The sequence below is a fragment of the Harpia harpyja genome, chromosome 13 (genome assembly GCF_026419915.1).
Source record: "Harpia harpyja isolate bHarHar1 chromosome 13, bHarHar1 primary haplotype, whole genome shotgun sequence".
NCBI classification, from domain to species: domain Eukaryota; kingdom Metazoa; phylum Chordata; class Aves; order Accipitriformes; family Accipitridae; genus Harpia; species Harpia harpyja.
This window is the reverse complement of record NC_068952.1, coordinates 25,178,902-25,205,857: the sequence shown is the minus strand read 5'-3', so window position 1 is coordinate 25,205,857 and position 26,956 is coordinate 25,178,902. Positions and strand designations below refer to the sequence as shown.

The 26,956-nt window shown below is 53.4% G+C and overlaps 3 protein-coding genes and 1 long non-coding RNA gene across 13 annotated transcripts in view; 2 read left to right on the top strand and 2 right to left on the bottom strand.

The window, feature by feature from the left end:
* Nucleotides 1-8,542, top strand: part of TJAP1 (tight junction associated protein 1) — a 40,634-nt gene extending 32,092 nt beyond the window's left edge. For 6 of the 8 annotated variants that reach the window (XM_052805252.1, XM_052805251.1, XM_052805248.1 and 3 more), the window contains 5 exons: nucleotides 106-172; nucleotides 641-670; nucleotides 1,908-2,015; nucleotides 2,737-2,820; nucleotides 4,526-8,542. In XM_052805252.1, coding sequence (XP_052661212.1) covers nucleotides 106-172; nucleotides 641-670; nucleotides 1,908-2,015; nucleotides 2,737-2,820; nucleotides 4,526-5,842 — 1,606 coding nt within the window. In that variant the 3' untranslated portion in view covers nucleotides 5,843-8,542. The remainder of the gene's footprint in view (nucleotides 1-105; nucleotides 173-640; nucleotides 671-1,907; nucleotides 2,016-2,736; nucleotides 2,821-4,525) is intronic. The other 2 variants (XM_052805254.1, XM_052805247.1) reach the window with 1 other exon arrangement.
* Nucleotides 8,543-10,174: 1,632 nt separating this feature from the next.
* On the bottom strand, nucleotides 10,175-16,842 carry LRRC73 (leucine rich repeat containing 73). 2 transcript variants are annotated; one of them, XM_052805274.1, is made up of 6 exons: nucleotides 16,144-16,840; nucleotides 15,528-15,688; nucleotides 14,407-14,529; nucleotides 13,073-13,173; nucleotides 12,237-12,420; nucleotides 10,175-10,633 (listed from the first exon to the last, which is right to left on the bottom strand). In XM_052805274.1, the coding sequence occupies exons 1-6, from the start codon at nucleotides 16,413-16,415 to the stop codon at nucleotides 10,563-10,565; spliced, it is 912 nt and encodes a 303-aa protein (XP_052661234.1). In that variant the 5' UTR covers nucleotides 16,416-16,840; the 3' UTR covers nucleotides 10,175-10,562. The 2 variants fall into 2 exon arrangements, with proteins under 2 accessions (XP_052661234.1, XP_052661235.1); XM_052805275.1 differs by lacking the exon at nucleotides 14,407-14,529 and having other exon boundaries at nucleotides 16,144-16,842.
* A 487-nt stretch (nucleotides 16,843-17,329) lies between these two features.
* Nucleotides 17,330-23,151, top strand: LOC128149823 (uncharacterized). 2 transcript variants are annotated; one of them, XR_008237866.1, is made up of 3 exons: nucleotides 17,330-17,494; nucleotides 18,054-18,213; nucleotides 22,809-23,151. It is a non-coding gene; the product is annotated as an uncharacterized LOC128149823 (long non-coding RNA). The 2 variants fall into 2 exon arrangements; XR_008237865.1 differs by lacking the exon at nucleotides 17,330-17,494 and adding an exon at nucleotides 17,506-17,971.
* YIPF3 (Yip1 domain family member 3) lies at nucleotides 21,464-26,826 on the bottom strand. The gene is made up of 9 exons (XM_052805271.1): nucleotides 26,665-26,826; nucleotides 26,378-26,584; nucleotides 26,182-26,288; nucleotides 25,496-25,541; nucleotides 25,018-25,110; nucleotides 24,542-24,673; nucleotides 23,911-24,024; nucleotides 23,321-23,444; nucleotides 21,464-21,953 (listed from the first exon to the last, which is right to left on the bottom strand). The coding sequence occupies exons 1-9, from the start codon at nucleotides 26,743-26,745 to the stop codon at nucleotides 21,832-21,834; spliced, it is 1,026 nt and encodes a 341-aa protein (XP_052661231.1). The 5' UTR covers nucleotides 26,746-26,826; the 3' UTR covers nucleotides 21,464-21,831.
* Between the last annotated feature and the right edge of the window lie 130 nt (nucleotides 26,827-26,956).

Sequence of the window (26,956 nt, the reverse complement as noted above, 5' to 3'; positions counted from 1 at the left end):
GTCTTTCTGCAGTTGTGGAGAGTTGGTGGTTTCCTTGGCAGCTATGAAGGAGACTTTAGTAGGTGCCCGAGATCCATTCCCATGTATACAATCTTGTTTCTGTAGGTTGCAGAACAGCTACACTGCTTCCCAGAGAACCAACCAAGACCTGGAGGAGAAGCTGCATGCCCTGGTAAGTGCCCTATTAAGTCACTACAGAGAGGAGGTGAAAGAGACCTATGTATTAGAAGCAGTTGAGAGAAGGGGCCCTAGCTTTTACCCAGCAGATGTGGCAGTGGGTGAGGGGTGAGATTCTGGCCATGACCATCTACTCCCCATTCCGGCTGGTGTCATGAACTGTTTTCTTGATTTACTGAGCCCCTACTTGGTCATGCACATGAGCTTTGGTTCCCCACAACATAATTGCATGGTATTCCGTCATGTTGCTTCAGTCCCTCTCAAAATGCCAGGGATGTGTCAACCAGTCTGGGGGTGGTCATCCTGGGAGAATGGGGGCAGTCAGAGCAGAGCCAATGTGCGTGTATGTCTGTTGTGTGCATTCATAACACTCATGGCTGTTTCTTTTCTCTCCCTCCCCCCCTCTCTCTCTTTCTTCTTCCCATGCTGCCGCTGGCACACGCTGGGCACACTCACCTCTCAGGCCTCTCTCAGCCAAAGCTGGATTTTTGCAGTTGCGTCTTTTCGTTTGTGTGTTTTTTCTTTTTCCTCTTTACATGTCTCAGCATGTTGGTTTCATTGTCAGTCCCACATACGCCATCCCAGATGGAGGGGCCCCAGCCCTCGTCCAGCCAAGGGCTCACCTGGTATCCAGCAGCTGCCCGCAGATGCAGCAGGTCCTAGCTTGCAGTGCTCCATCTTAAGAGTGTTTGACTCTGAGCCAGCTGGAGCATGGCGTGTTGGGAAGTGGTGCCCATAAACTGTGGCACTGCACAAGATGTGGATGGCTGTGAGCCTCATTTGCTCCCTTTCCTTCCCCTTCTGGGCTGTAAGCAGGCAAGTCAAACAGCTGAGATGCTGGTTGCCTCCATGCAGCCCAGGATGAGATTTTTTTTGGTTCTAGAACTTGAATTTCTTGGGTTAATATTTATTGTGCTGGTGCCTGAAGAGACTGCATATGTGGGAAGCATTGTCCTCCCCTACCCTCTTGTGTATTGCTGTGCTGTATCCCTGATGCACAGCTGGGCCCTGGTGGTCACAGCCTCAGAGCACCCTTGGGCAGTGTTGGAAGAACTTCTTGAGGACGGGGTGGCTTCGTTGTTCTGAACTGTTGCACCTCTCTGCTGTTACATCTGGGTCTCTATTGGCCCTGTACCTGAACTGTTAGGGAGTCTAAAGAGGCAAGATTGCCTGCTTTAGGGAGGGCATTAACTGAGCTCCAGATGAAGCTACACGGGTCCTTTTTCTTACTAGAGCAAGGCTTAAATTCTTTCAAGGTGGTGTCCTCTCCCTGCCAAAAAAACCCTTTTGTCCATTCAGCACTGACTGCTGGATCTTTATGGGCAGTATTCTTGTTCTGTTGCCCCAGAGAAGATGGCTGGGTATCACAAGCTCAGAGGTCTTTGCTGCCAATGGCAGTATGGGATTGATTGCTCAAAACCACTAGCTTTCCACCAGGCACCATGTGAACCAGGGCAGAGAAGAAACATGGTTGTGCTACAAGAAGAGATACTGCATCAAGGAGGTTCACGCTCAACCTGTTGTCTCTGTAGCTAGCGGAGTGGCTGGCTCCATTTGGCCTTTGGAGTCCCTCCCATGGTAAAGAGCCAGGCTGTCCCCCTTGTCTGTCTGTCTGGAAGTTTTTGTATCCCAACTGAACATGTCATTGTGCTATACTTGGGCTGAGGTGGGTGGTGAAGCCAGGTTCTTCTGTGCTGGGGAGATTTACACCTGGTGTTCTTGCATCCCAGATTAAAAAGGCAGAGATGGACCGTAAGACGCTGGACTGGGAGATTGTAGAGCTCACTAATAAATTGCTTGATGCCAAAACCACCATCAATAAGCTGGAGGAACTCAATGTAAGTGTCAGTCTGCAGACGGCTGTGGAAGTGTGAGAGGTGTTGGCTTTTCCTCTTGTTCCAAGTCATTAGTGTAAAGGAGCATTTGAATGACTTCAGTGTGTATGAAACTCTGGGAGCTGTACACAACAGTAGGGACAGACAAGCAGAAAAGGGCCTGAGGGGTTGAGCAAGGAAGAACTGATCTTCAAGTTTGATGTATTTGCTCTTTTGAGCTTAGGGTTTGACCTGAGTCCAGGCTGTACCAACAGAGGGGTCATTTACTCAAGAGCTGGGAGGGAGCTGATGTCTTTTCTACACCATCAATATAGAAGTTCCTGGATCTGGTGCTTGTTTCTATTAACTGCCCTCAACTCTCCAGTCTGTCTGTCTGCAAGATGCCTGACATCAGGCAGTGTCTTCAGGCATAGCTGAACTCTGGGATGGGATAGCAAATCTTGTGGGACTTTTGGAGATTATTAAAATCCCCAGAGGGAGAGGGGTTTGATACACTGACAGGGTGTATGCCTGGAGCGAGGACTGGAGTTGAAAGGGACACCTTGGCTGAGTTGTAAGAAAATAGACGGGGGGTTGGAGAGGAGTGAATTGCAGGTGCCCTCATGAGCAATTCATCATATGCCACCTCCTGCTTCTGTTCAAGCAGCATCTGATCAGGTGGTGCCTTTTCAGGTAAGAGATTGAGCCTGTCTGCCACTATTGCACACCTTGCCCTTTCTTGCAGGAACGCTATCGACAGGACTGTAACCTTGCAGTACAGCTGCTCAAGTGTAACAAGTCGCACTTCAGGAACCACAAGTTTGCTGATGTGAGTAGCAGTCCTGCTGAGGTGGGGGAGAAGGGCTCATGGGCTCCGCCTGCATCTTGCTTTCTCCAGCTTTCTCTGCCAGGGCTGTTGGCCTCTCATCCTTCAGCCTCAGAGGTGTGGGGGGGCTCCTGTTCCCGCTCCCACTGAGAAGGCAGCACAGAGCCTCTGCCAGCTCCTCTTTCACACCAGCTCCATTTCACAGCTCAGCCAGGAGCTGTTATAAAAAGCACAATAACCTTGAATTTGATAGCCTGCTGGGTGCCTGCTGGGAGCTGGCAGGAGGACAGACCTCTCTCTTACCCTGCTCTGTCCTCTTCCCTTCCTCATCTGGCCACATGGAAGGGCCATGCTGCCTGATAAGGAGTCAAGCAGCAGTAGTCTGGCCCTGCTTCACTTCTTACTCTGAGGAGAAATGTGGGAGGCAGCATTTAGGGTGTCTTTTAGGCCTCCTGAATGGGAGAAGTTGGTACCAACTCATACTCCCCCTTGTGGGGTCTGTTCAGCTCATCCTGCCCTCAGGATGAGCAGAGATGGAGTTTAGGCCTTTCGCATTAGTAGCATCATTTCTTCGGTTGGAAGTATAATTCAGACCCTTATCCTAGCTCTCTCTTTGCCATACCCCTAATCTCCATCCCTTCTTATGTTCCTCTCAGCAAAACCATGTGCTTGTCTTTTTTAACTTAGCAGGTGACCAATATGTCACCCTCCCCCATTGTGTCTCAAATTAGCACTCTTGAGGTCAGTGTATCAGTTACTGCTGGGGTAACCTTGACCTCTCTCCCAGCTGTCTCCCCTCCCTGGAGCTTTGAATTCTGCCCCCCAGAGCGCTGTGTCCCATGTGGCTGCCACTGGAGGGGGGTTGGTGCTGAGCAGCTGTGCAGACAGTCTGCCTCACAGCCAGCTGTTGTCACGCAGTGTGCCCTGCGTCCCCAGCTTTGGACGCAGTTTCCTTCTCGCTGTGGTGGGACAGACCTTGCTGTGCCGCTGAGTGGCTTGTGGAGCTCTGCTCTCCACTTCTTGCTGTGCATGGGTGTGGTGACCAAGGTGAGGGCAGCTTGGCAGGGCGATGGGGAGAGCAGTAGTGCCCATTTGTAGGACAAGGAGCAGTGCTTATCTCCTGTTGTCACCTCGGTCCTGCAGCTTTGGTAATAAACCCCGTGTTTGCCTCTCTGAAATGGAGAGAGTGAGGAAGTGGGATGAAGTGGTGGAGTTGGTAGGAACAAGGGAAGGCATCGATTCTGGTCTGCAGGCAGGCTGCCAAGGCAGCATGGCTGCAATTACTACATTCGGGGAGCACTGCGGATCCCAGCACTGGGGGCAGTTGAGTCAGTTCAGTGCAACCACCAGCTGATTTTCCACAGATCAATAGACCCCTTCCTAGCATGCACTGGCTGGGCCTTATCTCTGTGCTCACAGGCGTGGGGGACTTAGCCCGTGTGCCGTCTTTTCTTGTTCTCTTCACAAAATGGGGCCTGTGAACCATGGCCTAGAAATGGCTGGTGTGACAGCTAGAGAGCCTTGTTAGTCCCTCGTGCAGCAAGTTTGCTTTGGAAGCAGATACCTTTCTCAAGGCAAGGTAGGTGAATGTTAGGGTCAAGATAAGGAGTACAAAGTACACATGAAGGTTGGTTGGAAAAGGCAGATTATTTGGAACTAAATGGCTTGCATGGCAGCCCCCTTCTAATGTCCTTTTCCTTCTCCCTAGCTTCCCTATGAGCTGCAGGACATGGTCAATAAGCATTTGCACAGCACTCAGGAGTCTGCAGGCCCTGGTCAAGAGGCAACCCACACCTTGGCTCCATCTGATGTTGTGCCTACCTCAGTCATTGCCAGAGTCTTGGAGAAACCAGAATCTCTGGTTCTGAATTCAGCCAAGTCTAGCAGTGGCAGCTGTCCCATGGCTGAGGATGTCTTTGTGCATGTGGACATGAGTGGAGCCCCTCCTGATGCCTGCAACAGCACAGGGCAGATGGGAAAGGAGGGAGGAGATGCGGGGAAACAGCAGAACGGTGGCTGCAAGCCACAGAGCAGCGTGGAAAATGTCCCAGAGGAGGTGCCTGCCTTTGAGAAGCTAAGCCCGTACCCTACACCCTCACCTCCCCATCCTATGTACCCTGGGCGCAAAGTGATTGAGTTCTCTGAAGACAAGGTAAGGATCCCAAAGAACAGCCCCCTGCCCAACTGTACTTATGCTACGCGCCAGGCCATCTCCCTCAGCCTGGTGCAGAGCGAAGATGAAAGCTGCGACAGGCACCGGACGCTCCCCAACAGCCCTGCTTCAGAAGGGTGCCGTTCTGCCTCCAGCTGTTCCTGTCAGCAGTCCCCCAAAGCAGCCAGGGCTCACGGCTCTTCCCAGAGCAGCCCATTCAGCAGCCCTCCCCAAATTCCGAGCGCCTTCGCCAGCTCTGCCAGCTCCGAGGAGGACCTGCTGGCCAACTGGCAGCGTATGTTTGTGGACAAGGCACCCCCTACCTCAGAGCGGGTGCTGATGAACCGCACAGCTTTCAGCTGCGACACAGCCCCTGAGCTCCAGAAGAGGTTCAGCCGTTCCATGCAGGAGCTGGGTAGGGCAGCCGCAGCTTACTCGGATGGTGAGGAGTCCGCGCAGAGCTGCAGCTGGACCGTGAGCCGGGACTCGAGTGTGGACACAGACAGCACTGAGTCCAGAGCCCGCAGGAGCCGTTTCTCTTCAGACTATGGTACAGATTTCTCCCAGGATGAAGCCCAGAAGCTGTTGCAGGAAAGCGGTGGAGGCACTGCTGACCCTGGAAGCCCCTCACCAGAGAAGCACAAGGACTATGTGGACCTTGGCTTGCCTGAGAGCCAAGCTGAGGAGAGAGAAATGTTGCTCCAGGGAAGCAAGGAGAGCAACCAAGGAGGTGCCCCAGAGGAAAGTGGAGAAGGCAGGGTCAAGCCTTCCTTCAGTCGGCCACACCGCAGCCCCAAGAGGATGGGGGTCCACCACTTACATCGCAAGGACAGCCTGACACAAGCCCAGGAGCAGGGCAACCTTCTCAGCTGAGGCAGGGCAAGAAGCAGCCGCACGCTGCAGAGCTGTGGAATGCCTCCATCTGTCTACCTTCTGAGGGAGAAACCTCCCTTAGTACCCTCCTCCAAGGGGGCCTCTGCTCTGAAATTTTATATTTATTTTCTTCTTCTGCTACCTGGAAGAGCTGGGGTCCCCCTTCCCTGGCACCTCAGATCCACAGTACTAGCACACACAGTGTGCAGAAGCACACACAAACACACTGCCCCAGCACACTCGCAGCTCTCTTCACAGCCTCACACTGGTGCCTGTACCAGAGCTCGTTCTTGGTACCCCTCGTCCTGGTGCCTGTGCCTCTTTATGCTCGCATCTTCTTTCCCCCTTCCCTCTCAGGTACCTGAGGCCCTGGGTGCTCTCATGCTGGTTGCCCGCAGCTGCTCTGCTCTCTTTTTACTTGTGCCAACAGGGCAGAATGCCTGTGTGGTGGTGTCTGATTCCCTGGGAGCCCCCAGGGGCTGTGAGTGGGGCAGTGGATGGCTATGTGCCCCTGGGGATGTGCTGGAATTGCTGGTGTCTCATTTTCCTGCTGGGTTTTGTTTTCCCCAGCTGCCCTCCAGGTGGTTCTCCAGAATCTGCCTCTGCAGGTCCCCATCGCTGGGCTCCTGTGTTAGGCTCAGCACCCGGCCCCCACGGAGGCAACACATGGATGCTGGTGCTGTGGTGTGGGGCATGGGTGTTGTCTGCCGAGATGGTTCGGGCAGGCACTGCCTGCTAGGCACTGGGGTTTGTGTTTGAGTCTCTGCTCCCTCACACCTCTTCCCCCGCTCTCTGCGCTGTTGTTTTGTTTGAACGGTGCTGATGCTTTGCTCTTGGGTGGGCTTCTCTCTTCTTTCCAAGCCTTTGGTTTTGGGGTGTATTGTTTTTTCTTTCTCCCCGCCCTGCATAAATAGACACAGCCGTTGGCAGCCAGTCCGATGCCTATGTTGAGGGTGTGTTGAGGAGGCTCAGCTCTCAGAGCTGCGCTTCCCTCTGATCCTGGCCTCCAGCCTGCAGAAACCCCTCCAGACTCAAGAACAAGGTCTCGCCCTGGGCAAGTAAGGCATGAAGGATGCTACTGGGCTTTTCTGGGCAGGGCTGGCAGGGTTGCGAGGGCAGCGTGCTGAGGAGCTGCTCCCTGTAGACGCACTACCTCACGGCTCAGCAGCAGCCCTTTGCCAGGGTCTCCTCACACGCCCCCCCTTCTCCGGGGGGCTCCAGGCTGGCTCTGGCGCCTCTCCGGGGCCTCCCCTTCTGGGTAGGGCCTCTCTGCGTGTTTTTCCTAGCGTATCGTGATATTATGTGACTTTTCTTCTCAGTCTTGTGTGCTTGGTGTCTTGGGGGGGGGGGGGGGGGAGGTCTGTAGATGTAGGTATTTTTTCGAGGGCTTACAGAGCCCAGGGGTCCCATTTTAATTTTGTCCTGTGCCCTTGTCTGGTGTTTCTTGGCTCCCCCTGGGGTGCGAGGCAGAGAATAGCCTGGTTACCTGTGCTGTGCCCCCCTCAAACCCCGCTGGCTGTCTTCAGCCTGCTGTCTGGTCTTTGAGTTGAGTTTGTGTTGTCCTCCCACCCTACTCAATGAGGACTCTTCACTGGGCTGTAGGAGAGCAGCCCTCTGTCCAGGAGGGAGCTCCCGTTCACATGCTTACAGCAAGATGTACAGCCAAGAGCTGCCTGGGGGCCCTGCTCCCCTCCCCAAAACCCTGTCTCTGCAAAAGGCCTGCAGCTTGCAGCTGGGGCCAGCCAGGGCTTCAGCTCGAGCCTGGAGGCTCCAGGGCCTGTGACAGGGAGCTACAGGCCTCTCTGGCGGCTGTGTAGGTTGCTTTATGTATCCTGGCTAGAGCTGCTGCCTACACACTCACCTTGTTTCCCACCTGGAACAGTTGTGGAGCTGGATGCCACCCTCTGGTGGGGAGGTGGGACTCAGCATTTCACTACAGTATTTTGCTTGATCCCTGTGCAAACAGGCTGGTGCTGAGAGCAGGAGCCTCCTCTGAGCCCACAGGGTGTTCATCTCCCCTGTCCTGAACGTGGTGGTGGGGTCCTTGCGTTTGCTCTCATCAGTGTCTCCACTGCTGCATTCCTTCTGTTCTTCTGCAGTGTTGCTGAGGGTTTGCACCTGCAGTGGCTGCCAGCTCCTGCCTCACGGACATCACCTGGGGTTGGATGCTCACTGAGTGAGCCCCTTGCTCTGAGGCTGCTAGTGGCCTGCCTGTGGGAGAGCACAGCCACTTGGGCAGTAAGGGAGGCATTGCCCCTCAGGGCTCAGCCCCATCTCCCCTGAATCCTAGCATGCTGATCAGAGGACAAAACCACTCTTGCTGAAGCAGCTGGTGCTGATGGTGCTGGGCAGAACCAGCCTCCCTCTGCTTTTGGTCAAGGTAGACTTAAAAGCAAAACAATGGAGAAATGGAGGGGTGGCAAAAGGGTGCCCAGTGCCTCACCAGACACTTCTGCTTCACAGCATTAGGCTGCTGGCAGAGGTTGAGGGGGAGTGGTGGCCTCAAGAGGAGCAGAGCCCTCTCCCAGTGGGCATGGTGCCTGCCCTCTGCACTCCAGCAGTATTGGCTCTGGGGTCTTGAGCTGACCCCACTTTCAGTGTCCCAACTCCAGACTGTTAATCTGTAACTAATGTGGGTTTTTTCTGAAATTTTCAAACTGATGTATATTTTAAGACCAGAAATAAACTATTTTAAAAGTAGGTGGCAATGGCTATAGTGTTCTCTCTGTTGGTTAAGGCCTGGACTGGACTGATCCTGAGCATGTGAGGGAGGGAGCAGAGCCTGTTGTGGTGCAATGTCCCAAGTTTGCTGAACTGCATGTGCCACCCATTAACTCTCCTGGGGAGAGCGATCCTGTGACTTGTAGGCTTTCCAGAAAGCTGTGAATTCAGTGGTCATCCTGAGTGCCCACTTTAGCAGCAGCCTGGTTCAAGGTGCTTGTGCAAATTAAGTCAGTCATCTATGTTGGAGAAGAGGCGCAGTCCCAGGCAAGAAGTGATGTGTGGGATGAGCAGTGTTTTACTTCTGTACTTGTATCCAAGCTCTGGAAACTGCTGTCTGGGTCTGAATGTAGAGTGTCAGCTCAATGACCAGACTGAGCCTGTAGACCAGAATCCATTGTTCACAGCAGCACTCCTGTCACTTTTGACTCGGTAGCTGACAGTGGCTTAAAAAAGGGGCAGATTATTTAACCAGGCAACTTTGAGAAACATTAAAACACAATGTGGGCAATTTTCACATTACTTAAAGGCTAGGCTTGTCAAAACCTCTGCAATGAAGCTTGTTGTGCTGTAAGCAGCCTCAGTGTTACTCATAAAATTCTACCTACCACATTTCAAGTATTTTGCTGGCTGTCCTTCTGTCTGATCTGTGTCTTGGCAAAGACTTCCACATGCTGATGTAGAGTAGGATGAGGTGTAGCTCATTCTTTTAATATTTGTTGGTTTTCTTGAAGCCCCAGCTCTCAGTCATGTGACAGTATCAGTTCTCCATTTCAGAAACTGAGTTACATGGGAATGTGTAACATACCCCCTCCCTGGAGTTCGTAAGAGTTTTAGAATTCTAGTGTCAGTATTTTGTGGTTTTATTTTGTGTGGGGAGGGAGGATTGGGGGTGATTGGGCATACCCCAGATAGGAAGCCCTCCAAACATGAGAGAGGGAGTTCCTGTAGGATGCTGATAGGTATGCTTGGAAGCATTTCGTTTTCATGTTGAATGGTGCTGCAGAGGTCAGAGATGAAATTTTCTCCATCTCCCAAGTTAGCTGCCTGTGCCCTTCTGACCTAGGTGTATGCAAAACATAACACAGGAAGTTTCTTGTTTCTTTGTCCCCATAATTAATGATTTTATTCTGTGTTCCCTTAGTAGCAGCTGCTGCCACAATTTAATCTTCCAGCCTAGTAAGAGCCTTGGAACATGATCTTCCTTGCCTAGCTCCAGCAATGGGCACTTGGCTGAGCAGTGAAATCTGCAGGGCTGGTGCAGGCTGAAGCCTTCACCACAGGTGCACGGCTGGTAGCAAGCTCCCTGCAGCTGGACTCTAGTCCAGCCCTCTACCTCCTGGGCAGAGGGAAGGCCTGGGGGACTGCAAACTGGGCAGTGACCGACCTCCCTCCAGGGCCGGGCACGCATCGTGGAGAACCTGCCCCTGCAAGGACGGAGAAAGCCCGCCAGCCGGGCGGGCAGCGGGGGGCGAGGGGCTGCTGCCCCCTGCCGACGCCCCGAGCCCCCCGCACGGCTCCTGCCTGCTTCTGGCAGCTGGCCACTGCCGGTACCTGCGGACGCCTGCCCTATCGGGGCCGCAGAGTGATGGAGGCCCACGCTACCATGAGTGGTGCCACATCTGTGACCTTTATAAAACTCTCATCGCGACAGCAGTACAAGCAATAGAAAGAACATCTCTTATACACATCTGAATAAATACAGCCTGTGCCCTGCGGGCACAGCCGGGTGTGGGGGGGAGGCAGGGCAGCGTGAGCTACACATGCAGCGACTGGACAATCACAAGCGGCCGACGGGATGCGTGACAACACAGAGACGTGTGTAGAGATTCGCTCGGACCAGGGTCTGGCAGTCAGAGAATCGAGGGAGGCATCAACAGGATGTGAAATGGGTAAGAAGATGGCTGGGGCAGCCCACAGCAGACAGGGGGGCTGCCGGAGGCACGCTCCTCCAGTGGGCATGGTGCTCTTCTCGGCAGAAGCAGGCAGGGTAGCCCAGCTACATTTCTGTTTCTGCTAAGAGGCTGTCACCGAGACCTGATGTCATCAGGACCATCTGGGAGCTGGAATCTGCGGCAAGAGAGGGAGAAAACCATGAGCCATTTGGGCTGCCTGAGAGTGCAGGGCTGTACTCCAGATCCAGAAGTGAGGATGAGGAATTGGAGCACTGCAGGGTGGGAAGTGAACTGCTGAAAGGATTGTGAGATTAAGTAGTAACTAGGTCTACTTTGGCCATACAGCAGAACAGAATCAATGTTTGGGGGGGGTGGGCAGGGAAGGCAGAGACAGCAGCAAGAGCCCAGGGTGGGGATCTGCATTTGTTATCTGGGCTATCGAGAGGAACATCAGCTCTGAACCCTCCCCATGTACACTTGCAGGTGATACTTGTGCTGATCCAGCCATGCCCTTACCCAGCCCTGCGTAGACCTTTAAATCTGCACTCACCAAGTATCTTTTCAGCTAGAGAGAGCATCCAGGTGGGACGGGCTAGCAGGCTGCAAGCCAACCAAATCCACATAGGGTGGTGGTGTTGCCTTCCCAAGAGCAGGGAATGCAGCGGGCAAGCAGCCATTTTATGGCAGCAAAGGCCTGGAAATCCTGACTTTCTGCGCTGCATGAATGGAGGGTTTGTGCAGCCCTCCCCTGCCTGCCTCAGGAAGGTGAGGGCAGCTTGCTGGCTCTGCGATGGCATAGAGTGCCAGCCAGGAACACTGCGACTCTCCCCACACCAAGTGAATCAGCTGCAAGGAGGATGGGCATGCATAGCAAGTAAGAAACTCAGCAGGGTACCAGTTTCCCATCCAGAAGCCTTTTTAAACAGAAAAAAATTTTTTTTTCCTGGATGTGAGGGAGGAGGTCTTTACTGCCCATGTACTTCAGACCCAGAGTCCTACACATTCAAAACTGCTGCATGGGATTTCTATTTTGGGGATCAGTTTCCAGAAACTGGATCCAAAACTTGGCCAGAGCTGTCAGTAAAGGATTTTTATGGCTCTAATAAGTGAGCATCCAGATGTTTTGAGGCCCAGGGAGTGGTTGTGCTTGTCTGCTGCTAGTCCGATATAAGAATTGGGAGGGAGGACAACTAAAGGTAAAAAAAAAACAACAAACCAACAGGATCACAAGGTAGGCATGACAATATACAATATCACATATACAACCACGACACAACAGGTTACTGCTATCTCCATAATATACCCTTTTTTCTGTTACAAGCAACAGACAGGCTGTAGCACCTGGCTAACCCTTCACATGTTTGGGATGCAGAGATAGGAATAGCTGATGCTGTTCTGGATGCAATGAGGAATGACATGACTTTTGGCTAGGATATCTGGCAAAGGCCCCCAAGATCTTTAATCCTCCTGCCCTTGAGTTTTAAGACTTTGCACAAAGATTTCGTTCCTGCAGCATCAGGGAAAACGCCTCTGAGGTAGTTTCCACTCTGCAGCAGCCGCATTGTCCTTGGAGGCTGCTTTTCCAAGCACGGCTCAGCCCAACACTATTTAACATGAAGGTCGTGCCTGGAGGCTGTCTGAATTCCAGTTCACAGGGAGAAGGGAGAGACGCCATTCAGCAACCCCACCATGAGAGACCAGTGGTGCTGGAAACACCTCAGACACCCCAATTCCTGCCTGTCAGCCCCTCCCCGGAGCCCAGGTCCCAGAGCTCTTACTGTTCTGGCAGATCCAGGGGTTCTTCTCCCTGGCTGTGACTTCACGAGCCTCTGACTCCTCCTCTTCCTCACCCTCTGAGAGCAGGTCAGAGATCTGCTGCTGCAGCTCAGGACTAATGTTGTTCTCCGCCAGGATGAGTGTCCGTAGGGCTGTGGGGTAATTCTCTACCATGTCCAGCAAGGTCTGCGTGGAGAGTGAGATAAACAGGCTAACAAGCAGCACAAACAGCAGCTAGGCTGAATGGAAAGAGCTTCAATGCTCTGTCTCCCTGCAAACTCCAGCCCTCCTCCTCTTACCTCCACCTTCCCTTGGCTTTGACCTCCCTTCACCAGGCTTTCTGAGAGCCTGAGGACTTCCCATCTTTCTGTGGGAAAAGCTGAGCCTGGATTTCCTGGCTCTATCTAAAGAAGGGACTGCTCTACACCCTGTTGCTGCCACATATCCAGGCTAGTCCCCTCTCACCACTGGGAGCTGGGGCTCTGAGAGGAGAGCCTGTGCTAGCAAGCCTTGGCCCCTATCTGTCCATAGAGCTTTAGCTCTGATCCTCAGTCACAAGTTCCTTACTTCTTCCAAGAAAACCAAACTACAAATAGAGCCACGTGTTTCTCCCTGCTGACTTGAGGGAGATCCAGGAACCCTATGTCAGAGCTGTGGCTTATGAGCTCCTCCTGTGGCCAAATGTAACAGCACCCCTGGGCGCAGGGAGGGATGGGGGTGCATGTGGACTCGGGGAGGGGGATAGAGGCAGGTATAGGTCCTAAGGCCTCTACAGACCACCAAGACCCATGCCCTTGGGATGTCAGTGATGCTGTAGAGTAACTGTAGGCTCTCATACCTGGGCTGACTGGTTGGTAAGTCCTGTTCCCTCCAAGTCCAGAACTTCGAGGGTTCGACTGGAGGCCACAGCAACAGCAAGCATCCCTGCTACCTGGTCACCTGTGGGAGAAGCAAACGGGGGCTGTCAGCAGTGCCTGCCTTCCTGCATGTAATACCACATGCCTTCACGGGCCTGGAGCTGTCATGGAAACATCCTCTGAGTATTTCTGCCATCAGAGAACCTCCAAATCTCAGTTATCTTGAAGGGAAAAAAAAGCTGTTAACTGAGAAAAGAGACAAGGTAAAGGCGCAGCATTTTGTGGTTATGGGAACAATCACTGATTATCAGGGGAACACAGTGAAATTGTTTTTATTCCCCAAGGAAACATATCTTCCCAAATCTCCTTCCTACTCAAGGATGGGAAGGCCTTTAACAGTCCCTGTAAGACACCCCAGACGCAGAACAAGGAGCTGAATACCTCAGTCCAGGGGGAGGCTGGAGCCAGACAGAGGACTCCGCATCAGCTGATGGACTGCCTCCCTGGAAAGGGGGCATACTTTTGGGGGTGGATGCAGCAGGACCAGGAGCATTACACACTGATGCTGGTAAAGAGACAAGACTCCAGCATGTCTCCTGACATTTCCCGGTGAGTGCCAAGATACTGTACAACTGTGACATGTTCTCTTGGAAAAAAAACCAAAACCAAGCTGCTGTCAGGTAACACCCTAGGGCCTCTCCTGCCCAAGAGGAGGCACCTGGTCAGACAGACAGGGCCTGGAGGGAGGCTCTGTTTCCAGACAGGGTGAGGAGGGAAGCACCCTGCTGATGCTCAGGGAGGCATGGCCTGGTTTCCTCCTCACCACCTTGCAGCAGAGCTGGAGAGAGTTGGTTTCTATGGCAACGAGTGCCAGGCTCTCCTCTTCCTCCTCCCTGCTCTGCTGGGAAGATGAAGGGGGAGCACAGGGACATATTGCATGTGCCAAGCTAGCATCGGCACCCAGGAACATCGGCACTTCAGGAACAGGGGAGATGTGGAGGCTTGAATGTGCCGACAAAGGCGGTGGAGCGGGCAAGGCACAACCTCCTTTCTGCACTTCCCCACAGGGCACGTGGCCACCTCACACAAGCAGAGCAGCAAGGCTGGCTTTTCCTGCAGCCGAAGGTGCCTGGCAGGGTCAACTCGCTGCTGGCGATCAGAAGGCACCTATGCAAGAAACTGCCCCATCCTGCTGGTGATGCTCCACCACCTTTCTAGAGCTTGTTCCCCAGCCACCCACTGGCGCAAATTGCACGAATGCTGAGAGGCAGGAGTGCAGCGTCCCCTGCTCCTCCTTCCTGGCCCCCCAGCTTACCTAGGGGGTTGTAGTCCAGGTTCAGCACGCGGAGCTGTGAGCTGTGAGCCACTGCAATGGCCAGGCGTCCCCAGCCTTTGCTTGTGACACCTGGGTTGGCGCTCAGCGTTAGCTCTTTGAGGCCTGGAGAAGAGAGAGAAGCCAAACCAGAGCCTTAGGGTCACTAAAGCAGTCTCAGGGGAGCTAGTTCAGCTAACCTGAACAGCTTTGAGTCGTGTCCCCTGGCTCTGACAGGCTAAAGGGTTTGCTTTGCTCTGACAACTGTCATCACATATTTCACTTCAGCAGTAGCCCTTCATTTGCCCATGCTGTGACCACCCCATTTCTCTGCTCTCCCAACCTGTGTCCTGCTTACCCTAAATAGCAAACACAATGGAAACAAGTAAGGGGTGTGCGAGGCAACTGACAAGGAGAAGGAGGTGGCACAAGGTGATAGGCTGGAGAGAGGATAACGGGGACAGTAGGCTCAGAAGTATGCACCTGGGAGGGGTGGCCAGCAGAGATAACAGCATCAGTGGCACTGTGAGCACACAGAGGAGAAGGTGCTGGGGGGAGGTGGAAAGCACTTTGAGAGTCAGGAGAGAGGGGTGGTGTTACCTCATGCCAGATCTCAGCTTAACTGGCTCACCAAAGGCTTCTGACCACCAAAGATCATCCCCTGCAAAGATCTGAGTCTTGGCACTAAGGCTATGACCACGCAACTACACAGAGCGCACCCGCAAGCAGGGACAATTCCGAGGCACTGACAATAAAGCCAAGTGCTGAGGTGGGGGCACACCATGTATTTATCTACGGTCACTATCAACACACAAATGCAAAATCCAAACTGTCCCCTCCTCCAGTTTCAAATGCTCCTGTCATGAACCAGAAGCAACCTGTTGGTCCCTGAGCTCCAAACTGCCAGCAGGACAGATCAATAGCAGAAAACCCATGCCTGCTCGAGGGAACAGCTCCTCTATTGCTTGGCTTTTCTGCTTTACTTAAGTTGGGGAAAGAAATTCCTCAGCCCAGGCAAACTACAAAGCCTGCCTCCTCCAGGGCTGAGGATTTACTGCTGCATGCATCTGCTCTACGTGAAAGCTCCACCAGTCATTGTGCAACCCATGGCCCCTGGTGCTTACCGGACTTGGCCCCGTCAGGCGGCAGGAGGCCACAGATAAGGTTGATGCCTTCATCACCCAGCATGCAGTCTCCTAGATCCAGAGCCACCAGCGAGGGGTGGATGGAGAGAGCAGGGTTGAGGAGGGCCAAGCCTGCATCTGTCAGGGGACTCCCATGGAGGCTGTGCAGGTAAAAGGGAAAATTACTATGAAGCCTTCTTCCTGGGGGCTAACTAACCTGATGGGCCGGGAGAAGCAGACCAAATGAGGAGGATGGCAAATCCTAACCCCAAGTGGGGAAAAAGTGCTAGGAAGCCTCTGCTGCAAGGGTCAGCTGGCCGCTACGGTGGCCCTCCTCTCCCGGCCGGGATGCCAGCGGGGCAGGGGCAGCCCTCACCACCGGGCAACCAGGTTGGAGGGCCCGGCACTGAAAGCCAGGGCCGTGTCCAGCCGGCAGGGGCAGAGGTGGCTCTCTCCCAGCCGGGTGAAGGGCGACCAGGTTACCCTCCGCAACATCAAGGGCGTTTTTCCTCCGACTAGACTTAAATTCAGGGGCTGGCCCTGAGCTGTGAGGCCCCGAAAGACCCGTCCCCGTCCGGGAGGGGGCCAGGGGCACCCCCCTCCCCGCTGTACTCACAAGAGGGACTGGACGGAGCGGTTTGTCTTCAGGGCCTCGGCCAGCTGCTTGACGCGGTTGATGTTGGACACGATGCCCAGGTTGAGGTTGAGCTGGGCCAGGGAGCGGGACTCGGCCGCCCCGCGGCAGACATGCCCGAAGTCCCGCTCGGAGAGCTGGCAGCCCCGCAGCGACAGCAGCCGCACCGAGTTCTCCCTCAGGCTCTCGCAGATGTCCCGGATCTCCGCCCCCGATAGCGTCTCCCCGGAGATCTGGATGGACCCCGGCAGCATCTTCCCCCCACTCGGGGAGCTGCCGCCCGCCGCCGCCCGCCGATCCCGTCGCGGCGGCTGGGCGCCGGGGGGGAGCCGCGCTGCGCGCTGCGGGCCGGGGCCGGGGCGGGCGCCAACGCCGCCGCCGCCGCCGCTGCCGCCGCCGCCGGGCAGTCCCGGCCCGGCCCACCACGGCCCCGGGGGCGTCACCGCGCAGCCTTACCGGCGGCCGCCGGGCCGCCCCGCTCCACCCGGCGGGGCCGCCGCCCCTCCGCGGGCGGCGAGACCCAGGGGAGCCATCGGCGGGGGCTAATCCGGACCAGCGCCAGGCTCTGAGCCCCGCGGGGCCGCACCGCCCCGCTGCGCTAGCAGCGCCGGGCGGGGCCGGGCAGCCCCGCCGCTCCCCGCCCCGCTCCGCCCGCACCTGTCGGGCCGCCCCGCCTCTTCCCTGCCGCCGCTCCGGTCCCTCCTACCGCCCGGGGCGGGCCGCCACCGCCCGCCGCCCTCCCCCCGGCCCCCCGCCGGGCGGGGCGGCCTGCGCGCGGAAGAGGGCGGACGTGGAGGGACCCCCCCATCCCAACCCCGGCGTCCCCCGCCGCCATCTTGGGCTCCGGCGCCACTCGAAGCCCGTGAAGGGCGACGCCGGCTCCCGCTGGCTCCTGCCTGCCGCCCGGAGGCGATGGCGGGGCCAAGGCTGGTGGGGGCTGCGTCCCCGGCGCTGAGGGGGCGCAGGAGGGAGGGTGGGAGGGGTCCCTGGGAAGGGCTCTGCTGTCAGCCCGGCTCCTGCCTGGGGAAAGGGCCAAAGCCATTGGGCCATGGTGTACTCTGGGTGCTTCTTGGTCTGAGGAACAGCAGTCTTCTGCCAGCTTCAGTTACATTTATGCTTAAACTTGCTACACCTCGAGCTTGACCCATGGCTTAATGGCGAGGTCAGCATGAACCACTCCTCGTGGCCCAGGGCTCATGGAGCTGGTGCTCCGAGGCAGCTGGTGAAAGGTGGAGGGTTGGGGAAGTGCTGCAGGCTTCTTTACCCCTGCAGCACACAGCCTGCACCCTCAGCCTGACCTGAGGGGTGTATCTCACACCCTGCTAATTCCCAGGTACAGATCAGAAGGATTTGTTCCCTCTCTCCCCCCCGTCGGGTAATCCTGCACTTGGAGAGAAATAGGAAGCAGGACCCCTGCGTTTTCAACTCCGCTGAGCTGAAAAAGGAAGCCACTGATGCGGAAATTAGGTTAAACCGCCTAAGTAGGCAGCTTTCTGCACATAACTAATCTGGCTGCTGCATATAGCAGTGCTCAAGTGAATTCCAGTCCAGTGGGTAACTCTGGGACAAACCCAGGCTCCTCTGCTTGGTGTGCAGACCAGGGCGGGAGAGAGGGGATGGAAAGTGAGGGGAAAATAGGATCTGGAGGGGGATGTGAAGCAATTCTCCTCCACTGAAATGGAGGAGCAGGTCACCTGAGCCGAGGGCTGTACTGCACATTAGGTCCTGAATGAGACAGGGGGAGCAGCAGATAAGAAGCTGGGCTCAGATGTCAGCTTTAAGACTTTGGCTGCAGCACCTAACTTATGGTGTAGGTGTTACCATGCCTTTTGAGTAATCCATTGCTGTTTTCTAGAGCTATCTACACACATCTCTGTTTCCCTGTTGCACAGGGTTGCATGGGCTGCAAGACACGCCAAGAACAGACCACTGGCCTGGCAACACACATCTTCACTGGGATATGAGCAGCAGCTGCAAGCATCCAGCTGTGGTACAAGTGACGGCTTTCAAAAAAGGAGCGACTGATCTCTAAAGTCACATTAAATGATCCAGGTGAGGACGGGCTCCTGTGTATTGCAGGACTGTGAGGGGCAGAGAGGCTGGATGTCAGAGTGGTGGGCAGGGGAGTGGCCAAGAAAATACCAGTTGCTGATCCATACAGGTCGACTGGAAGACTGCAGTCGGTCTCCCCTCGCAATTACCTCCAGGCACTAATTAACACATGCTTTGTTAAACAGGCTATTATTAGAGGGGTGCTTGGAAGAGAGCCCCTGGGACATGACCCACTTCAATTGATAGCAGCAGTCCTGAAGCATTGATGAAGACGCCCTAGTGCTGGCATTTTCACTGCCTGTTGTGAGGAGCAAGAGCACATTGAGGAGGCAAGCGTCCTGCCTTACTTTACGCTCAAATACATTGAGAAAAGTGGCACAGAAGCTCATGGTTCAAAGCTTTGGCTCACTAAACCTAATTAAGGGCTATGCAGAGAGGAACTTGGCAGTGGTATTTTGTGAAGAACTAGATATTGCTTCCTTGTCATGTGCAGTTATCCAGCAGGTATGAGGAAGGTAGTTTATTGTTTACCTACTGGGGGCACAAGGAATGAGAGTTGACTTTCTAGACTGATGCCATTAAGAGCTAACACATGAACAGAGAAAAACAGTGGATGAGGAGCAGCTAGACTGACACTAGATGCAGGAAAGAAAACAAATGGGAGAAGAAACAGCCTACTTGTAACCCAAAACACAACTAAGGTGACAGTGTAACAGGGATGGGCTGGAAGGATTGGAATCCCAGGTACTGCAGAGGAGAGGAGGTGATCATAGATGCCTTAATACACATTTTAGCTTCCTCTTTCTATTCTGACAGCTTTGTATGTTTATTTAATATTCAATAAAAAGGGGCTTACACAGTTCTCACAGACCTACCCTTCCTCAAAAGGGGGAGGTGATGGGGGGAATTATTTCAGATTTGCTGCAAGGGAGGAGGGAGAAAATTATTTTAGATTTGCTGCAAAAGCCATGGCAGGAAACAAAGGCAGAGATAGTCTGTCATGATAGGGCTGTAAGGCTTGTCCTGATAACTAGAGGACTTGAATAAGCACTGAGATGCCCTCCCCCAAGGACTTTACTAAGACTGCGTGCTCAGCATGCTCCCTGGAACTGCAGCATGCATGCATTTCCCTGCCAAAGTGCATCCCTCTCCGCCAGCAAAAGGAAATGCTGAAGCTCTCAGCCAAGTACTGAATTTCTGGCAGTACAGAACAGTTCAGCTTCCAGCTGCTGCTGCACAGAGAATTAATCAGGGCTGAAGAACTGGAGCAGAGTAAGCCCCACAGCTTCTGAGAGGGTTGTTGGTTGTCACCCTGGTCATCTGTCCCCAGCTGACATGATACACAAGCTGCACAGGGGAAGCTTGAAGAGTTTGCTCACTGCTCTCTCCTGTGCTTTGAGTGAAAACACAGGGCACAGCTTCATCTCTCTGATCTAGCTAAGTGGCTAGGTGCGGGAGGGGACCACAGCACTTCTCCATCAGCATCTGTAGATCAGCAGTGATAAAGTTTGGCGCAGAATGATTTTTCTTCTTGGCTGGACTCATTCTAGCGATAATTGTCTCTTTCTCCTTTCCTTCCCCCCTGCCTGTGCTTGGGGAGTTTGCACCAAGAGAAACAGACCCATTCTAGGCTGCCAGGGCAAGAAGTGCAAGTAAGAAACCAACCTCGTGTGGAGTTATAAAGAGGGAAATACCAGTGTCAGCACTGCAAACTAACACTTCCATTTTGTCAAGTTTGAAAGTAAGAGAAATTCTCGAAGCTTAAAGTGGTTCAATTGGTCCAAAAAATGTGGAGACTACTAGCCCAAATAATTGATTTGATTCCCCCACACAACTTGCTCTGAGTGGTGTTCTTCAGCCAAAATAATTTTCCCAAGGCAGGGGAGGGGGGGTGGCATGGAGAAGAGCGTGAGAGAACATGTCTGTTACGTGTTTGTTAGCAGAAGAGCTTCTTGCTCTTGGAAGGGGAACAAATGATGAACTTGGGAATAAGCAAACAGTAGAGAGCAGGTCTGTGACTGAAAATGCTCGAGTCCTATCCGGTGACATTTTTGTTTTAACTGAAGCAGATGACCAGCCTGACGACAGTAGCTGGTTCTATCTTCCTCTCTTTTATTGCACCTTGGCACTAGTCTGAATGCCACTACAGCTGCATCCTCTCCCACTAATATAAGCAAAGGACCAAAGAGTGCAGTTCTGACATGCTGTCTGCCTTGTGTGCAGCTAACTTGTGGGTACACCAAGAAAGGGAAACATCTTGGGTTTTTTTTCAGCCCGAGCATAAAGGTGAACTTCTGTGAGAGGTGGCTCCTCTCCCCCAATCATCCAGAGCTACAAGGAGAAAAAAGGTGAAAGCCAGTTATCAGCTAACAGCTTTCTACTTTTGGACCAGTACAAGTTAAAACAGTGAGGGAACGCTACATCTGAACTACTCAATTGCAAGTTACTGCAGTGCAAGTAAGCCTAGGCTGGGCTGCTCTGCTTTCCCATCCTTACTGGAGCTTTCCTGCATCAGTATGCTGGAGATAAATGTGTCAACTCTATTACCATAGTACACTCCCCCATTTTTCCCTTTGTTTAATGGAAACACTGGAGAAATGTTTGCCAGAGACTCTCAAGGCTCCAGGAGTCCTTTCAGAAATAAGGCCTAGACTCAGCTTGAAAAGCCAGACAGTATACAGCAAACTGTGTGTCTGGGGGAGCAGGATGCTGCTCCTGCTCAGAGCAATGAGGTCAAAGTCCCATGGCTGGGAGACATGAGAGCAAGCTGCATGAGGGTGGGCTGAAGCAGCTTCTTAACAGAAATATCCACAGGACACCATGCACAAACGTGCTGCCCCCGCAGTCAGCACTGCTGTCCCACACAGCAACATGGGCAGAGAAGTGGTAAGAACAAAAGGTGCTGTGAAACCATGGGGACAGATACATTTCTGACATACACAGGAGAAGGTGATGTGAGATAGCAGCTTGGACCAAGTGAAAAGAGAAGGATTAATCTGGAACGTGACAAGGAAGAGCATGTGGTTAAACATCATGCTGTTCCTGAGAATCTCCACAGAAACTGAAGTTCCTGTGCCTCTTGGGCTATGGAAAAGGTGCCCAAGACAGGCCACATATCACAGAATATTTGAAGTAGGACAGCAGAAAATTGCAAAGAATCCTGCTTTAAGTCTAGGACAGAACAGATAAAGGCATAGAGACCCAACACCACTCTCCCATTACACAAACAGGCTCAAACATAATACACCACTCAGCACCAACATCAATTTAATTCTTCCCTCTTCAGGACAGGAACAGGGCAGATAACTCTGGGGTTACATCAGCAAGCAGAAAGGGGGTAAGGGACAAACTGCGCTGGGAAACCCCAACTAAACATGCAGGCAAGAGAACCACTCTACTGAAGACAGCCCAGACCTTGGTGGGGGAAGAGCGTAGTTCTTCTGAGTCACTGAGGTGCAGTCCACTCAGCTGCCCAAAACTGCAACCCAAAGGACAGGTCCAGGAAAACAAAACCAAGTCTTCTTCCTGCTGTTCTGTCCTGTTCCTAAGAGGCAGCAGGTTATTATGGCCCTATGCAGCCCCAAAAGTAGTGAAGGAAGCAAGTCCAAGTCTGTGAAACTACAGGGTCAATGCAATGGCTTTGGCTGTTGTGTTCAGTACAGCACTGGAAACAACTGGAATGTCTCGGGCAACTCTCTGAAAGGGTGGCATGTTGGGTCCTTCCAATGTGTCCAGGATACCTGTAGGGAACAGAAAAAAGGGGAGAGTGGCAAGAGTTAGTTCAGATGCAGATAGCACATTTCTTCTTGCTTTTCTTTCTGGCCAGGGCAGGGCCCAGGACATGCGACGCACTCGCAGGTGATGGGAGGAGACATCTAGCCCCAAAGACTGAACAGGAGTAAACACCTCCATCCAGAGACCAGAAAGTACAGATCAGAGCTTGTCCTTGAGGCAGGGAAACTGCATGTTCCCAAGAGGAAAGTAGATCATTCACTCTGAAGGTGCCAGATCCAGTCCCCTGCCATTTGACCCAAATGCAGACACTGCCAGGGATGCTGCTCTGCTGAGGCAGATTGATAAAATCCTCTCCCAGCCTCATCCCAGCACAGATCCTACTCTTAGACCAATTGTTTGCTTTCATCCTGAGATGCACTTGCAGACTCACATCAGGAGCTGCAGCTGGGGGTGCAATGTGGAATTTTTATCATGGCAATGCAAACATAGACCATACTTGGCAGGAAACACGCATACCAATGCAAGTGTCCTCCAGTCCCTATCAATTACCATGTCAAGACTGATCATCAGTCTTGGAGTGCCTTGAAGAAAATTGCTTGACATATATTTTATCTTATTTCATCTACTGAAAAGTTGCAGATCAGGGCTCAGAACCTTCACCTTAAGAACGGATCCATGAAAGAACAGTATTTACATCTAAAAGGACTTGTAATGCTATGCTATAACCCCAAATTATGCATATTTATCTGAAATATCACAAACAGGTCTGCAGAATTGCATATTTAGGGATCTGGAAACAATGTAGTGATGTGGTAGGGGAAGACTTCTTTTTTTCTTTCTTTCTTTTTTTTTTTTAAAAGGAGACTCAGACTTTATTAGGAGAAAACAAAAAGAGACTCAGAAAGGGGACCTGAACATGTATAGCCTGGTAAACAGCACCAACTGGGGAAGATGGAGCTTCTACACAAGATAAAAAAGGTGTTACACAAAGAAGGAAGAAGACTTATGACACATTTCCTGATCAGAGAAAAGCAACCCAACTTCAGCAAGATTCAGGAAGGGCCTAGACATCAGCATGCAAGAACAGTCAGTGCTGTTACACTTCAGTTGTGGGGAAAGAACAAGCATTCTGCCTCACAACTTAAGACCTAAGTGCTAAAACTCAGTGCACAGAAACCATCCCACATCTACCTGCTGCCCTACTTCGACAGCTTCCTCTAATAAAGCAGTGCTGGTCATTCTTGGGTTGGAAACTGGCACGGATGCCCTCAGGTCAGATCCAAACTGTCCATCTTTTCTCTCAGAGAGAGCAAAAAGCAGCTCCTCTTCCCCCAGATCTAATAGGATATGTCTTCATATCTCCCTTGCTTACCTTCTACCACCTTGTGATAAGCAAAGTGCAGATAGAGGAGGAAAAGCATATGCAGAGCAGCAAGGGTCCCACACAAGATGAGCCGCTGGGTATGCCCCACGGTGCGCGACACCAACACAGCAACCTAGGAAAAAGGTGATTAGAGACAAGGTAGCTGCTACCTGAGCCTCTGGCATTCCAGTCAGGAGCGTACAGGAGGACAGGCCAAGTAGTGAGAGCCAGCGGAAACACTGCTTGGAGCCTTTTTTGCAGTTTGCACCAACAAATTCAGAGTAATCTGACTTTGTTTCATGTAGGTGAACCTTGCCCAGTCTCACCAAGAGTGCAGGATGGTCAGGCATGACTCTCCACGGCAGCAAGGGCTGTAAGGGAGTAAACCTCCTGCAGCTGTTAGAATGGGTGAGGATATGAATCCAAGTGTCACCTCCATACACCAGTGGCCAAATGACCCAGGAGCATCAGGCTGTTCTTCACAGCAGCCTGAGTGGCTGTGAAATGAACTGCCAGGCCCAAGGAACAGAAAGCAAACAACACTTCCCTCCCTTTTTTCGTCCCCAGAAGAGGAGGGCCCCAGGCTGCCTGTCCCTTACCATTCGTAGTGTAGAGAGTCCACCAACACCCAACCAGAAGATATAGAAGAGGGAGTGGAAGTGGATATTATAGGTGACAAAGAGAGTGATGCAGTGACCAAAAAGACCGTAGCCCTGACAAAACAAAAATGTCCATGTTACAAGCGTCAGTCCCACACAAAGGGACGTTGATCAAGAGCATGGGCAGCCTATTGCTGCAACACTTCACCAAGGCAAAGCTTCGCAAACCACTCATTCAATGCCAAAGAGTCAACCAGCACAACAATTTTAACAGCAGCTCACACCCAGATAATCTGTCTGAAGGATTCAGAGGGATGTCAGAGATTGCCACTTGGGAAACAGATGAAAGAGCTTCTGATTCCAGAGAAATTGGAATCTCCTGGGTTTTTACCACCAGGCTCTCAGATCAGGAACTGCAAAGCAGGAGACCTACACAAAGGAACTGCCTCGTTGTGCTATCACTGTGCCTGGGATGGGGCAGGTCAGAAGAGCATCCTGGAATTCCAGGTTGTCCCAGTGCAGTTACCTGGGACCATGATTTACAAGGACTTTTCCCATGCTCTGGGAAGAGCTTGTGCTGGAATACCACACAGCCAACCTGTTATCTTGGGGCAGCTCCATCTGTACATACCAACAGTGACAGCATCTGCACCATCGTGATTTGGGCGTTACACAGATATGCCAGGAAATAGATGAAAGAGGAGACGCCCAACCAGTAACCGAAGCAGGTGCCAATGGCTGTGCCCATCAGTGTGCCTTCCCTCTGTGGAGACAGCGTCAGGATGAGGAAGACTCAAAGAAGTGACTTGCCAGCACCCAAATTCCACCTCAGAGAGTCCCAGAGCCTTTCTAGGCATTATCAAATAGCTGGCTAGCAGTGTTCAGGGTGCCACATGACCTACACACCAGCTCTCCCGGCAGCAGAGCATCAAGCCTTTCTGATGCGTCCTTCCTCCCATCCCCAAACCAAAAGGTTCTTCCTCAGATCAATCTGCTTTTCAGCAAGATGCTATTGAGTCATGGAAGAGGTTTCTTCTCCATTTCTAGTGTCATTATAACAATCCAGAGCCCAGTCAAACCACAACTTATCATTGAGACTCAACGTACAATGATGGTGTCTGAGGTCTTCATCCCATGCAAAAGGATGGCCACCAGTGTGAAAACCAGCATGAGGGGTCCATACAGCTCACCTGCAATCTTCTACAGGAGGAGACAGATCAGGGAAGGTTTGGTTAGTGCTCCTGAATACCAGGCTCCCCATCCCAAGCGATGTGAGAAGTGCCTTGGATGAAGTTTATCACCTAGCTGCCTGAGAACAGCAAGGCCACTGCTGATGGGAGCCAAGCAGAACAGGTTGTGTGATGAGGAGCCTGGGATGTGTGAAGTCTAGAGGTCTAGAACTGTTCCAGCACTAAAGGTAGCACACTGAGATTTGGAACAACCACAGGAAAGGGTTTACCAACATTTTCAGGGAGATGAACACCTAACAAACTCAGGTCCTTAATAACATGGACTACTTTAGTTTTACAAGGTGTCTGTGGGACATTCCCCTGGCCATGGAGTCTGATTCAGCAAGAGAACTCACCTGTGGGAAATTAATCATCTTCACAGGAATCATGGACTCTAGCAGTCTGCATCACAGCACAGCAGGGAATGACATCAGGAGCAGAGAGGACAATAGTATGGTTAACAAAATGCTTCAGAAGTAAAAGATCCCATACACCCATTACCAGTGTTTTCTGCTGTGGTCACAGGCCTTGGGGGACAGAGATTCCTTCTACAGGGTCACATAAGGTAACTAAAGGAGGAAAGCCTTACTGTCAGTGGGTTAACTTTGCTGGAGAGGGGATTCAGTGAAAACCTTTAGGGAGCGAGCCACGGGGATGAGAAATCATTGACAGAACAGCAGGAAGGAAAGGCACCTTTCTTCATCCAGCCTCACAAAACTTTGCCTTTTTGGACACAGCTCTGTTGCACACCCAACAGAAGCCACGTAACGCAGCTGAGTACTAAAAGGCTGAAGATGCCCCGAAGCCCTTTTTTCTGCCCTGAGCAGCAATGCCGGGTGACAGGTGATAGGGCTGCCAGCCCACCTGGGGGACCTCATTAAGGAGAGCTGGACAAAGCACAGTGCGTTTCCCCATATCTGAGCCTTCCTGCAAGGCTGGCAGCCCACCCCAGCTTGCTCGCTTTGGGGGGACAGCCAGCCTCCCGCTGGTCCCCCGTGCCCCCTGCCGCCGGTGGAGATGGCCCAGGCTGAGCCCAGCCCACCTGGCTCGCACTTGGATAGGCTCCACATCGAAGTACGGCCGGAGGATGTCGATGTTGGCGTAGAGGCTGAAGGCCCTGGAGGCTTGCCTCTTCCCCACCTGCCACATCTGCGGAGAGAAGGGAGCTGGCAGCGGCCAGGGGGGGGCAGGCGGGGCCCCCCGGGGCTGGGGGCGGCAGGGGGCCGCGCTCACCTCACCTGGTCAGCCACCTGCCGCCCCAGCTGCCCCCGCAGCCCCTTCATGCCCAGGAACTCCCCGTCCTCCTCCTCGGCGGCCCCGGCCTCGCCCTCCACCTCCTCCTCCTCCTCCTCCTTCATGCGCTGGTGCATCTCCCCCATGTCCTCGAAGCTGGAGCCTGACGTGTCGTCCATGTTCTCCATGTCGATGACGGCAGAGCCGCCACCCTGCACCGGGGCGGACAGCGTCAGCGCCCGCTCGGCTCGGTCCCGCCGCGCCGCCGCCACCACCCCCGGCCCGGCCCCACCTGCATGTTGTCCTCGAAGCCGCCCCAGTCGGCGGCGGTGCCGCTCCTGCCGCGGCCCTCCGCCACCCCCGGCGCGGACATGTTGCCCGGCCCGGCTCGCGTCGCGCTGGCTGCTGCCGCTCGCCAGCAGCGGAGCACCCGGATGTGACGTTGGCGGTGGGGGAGCCCCCACGCTCTCGCGAGGCCGCGTGAGGGAGGGCGGGCGGCGCCGCCATCTTGTGTGTGGCGCAGGAGGGGGAAGGGCGTAGCGGCGTGGGGGGACGACAAAATAGCGAAGGGGAACGGGCGGCGG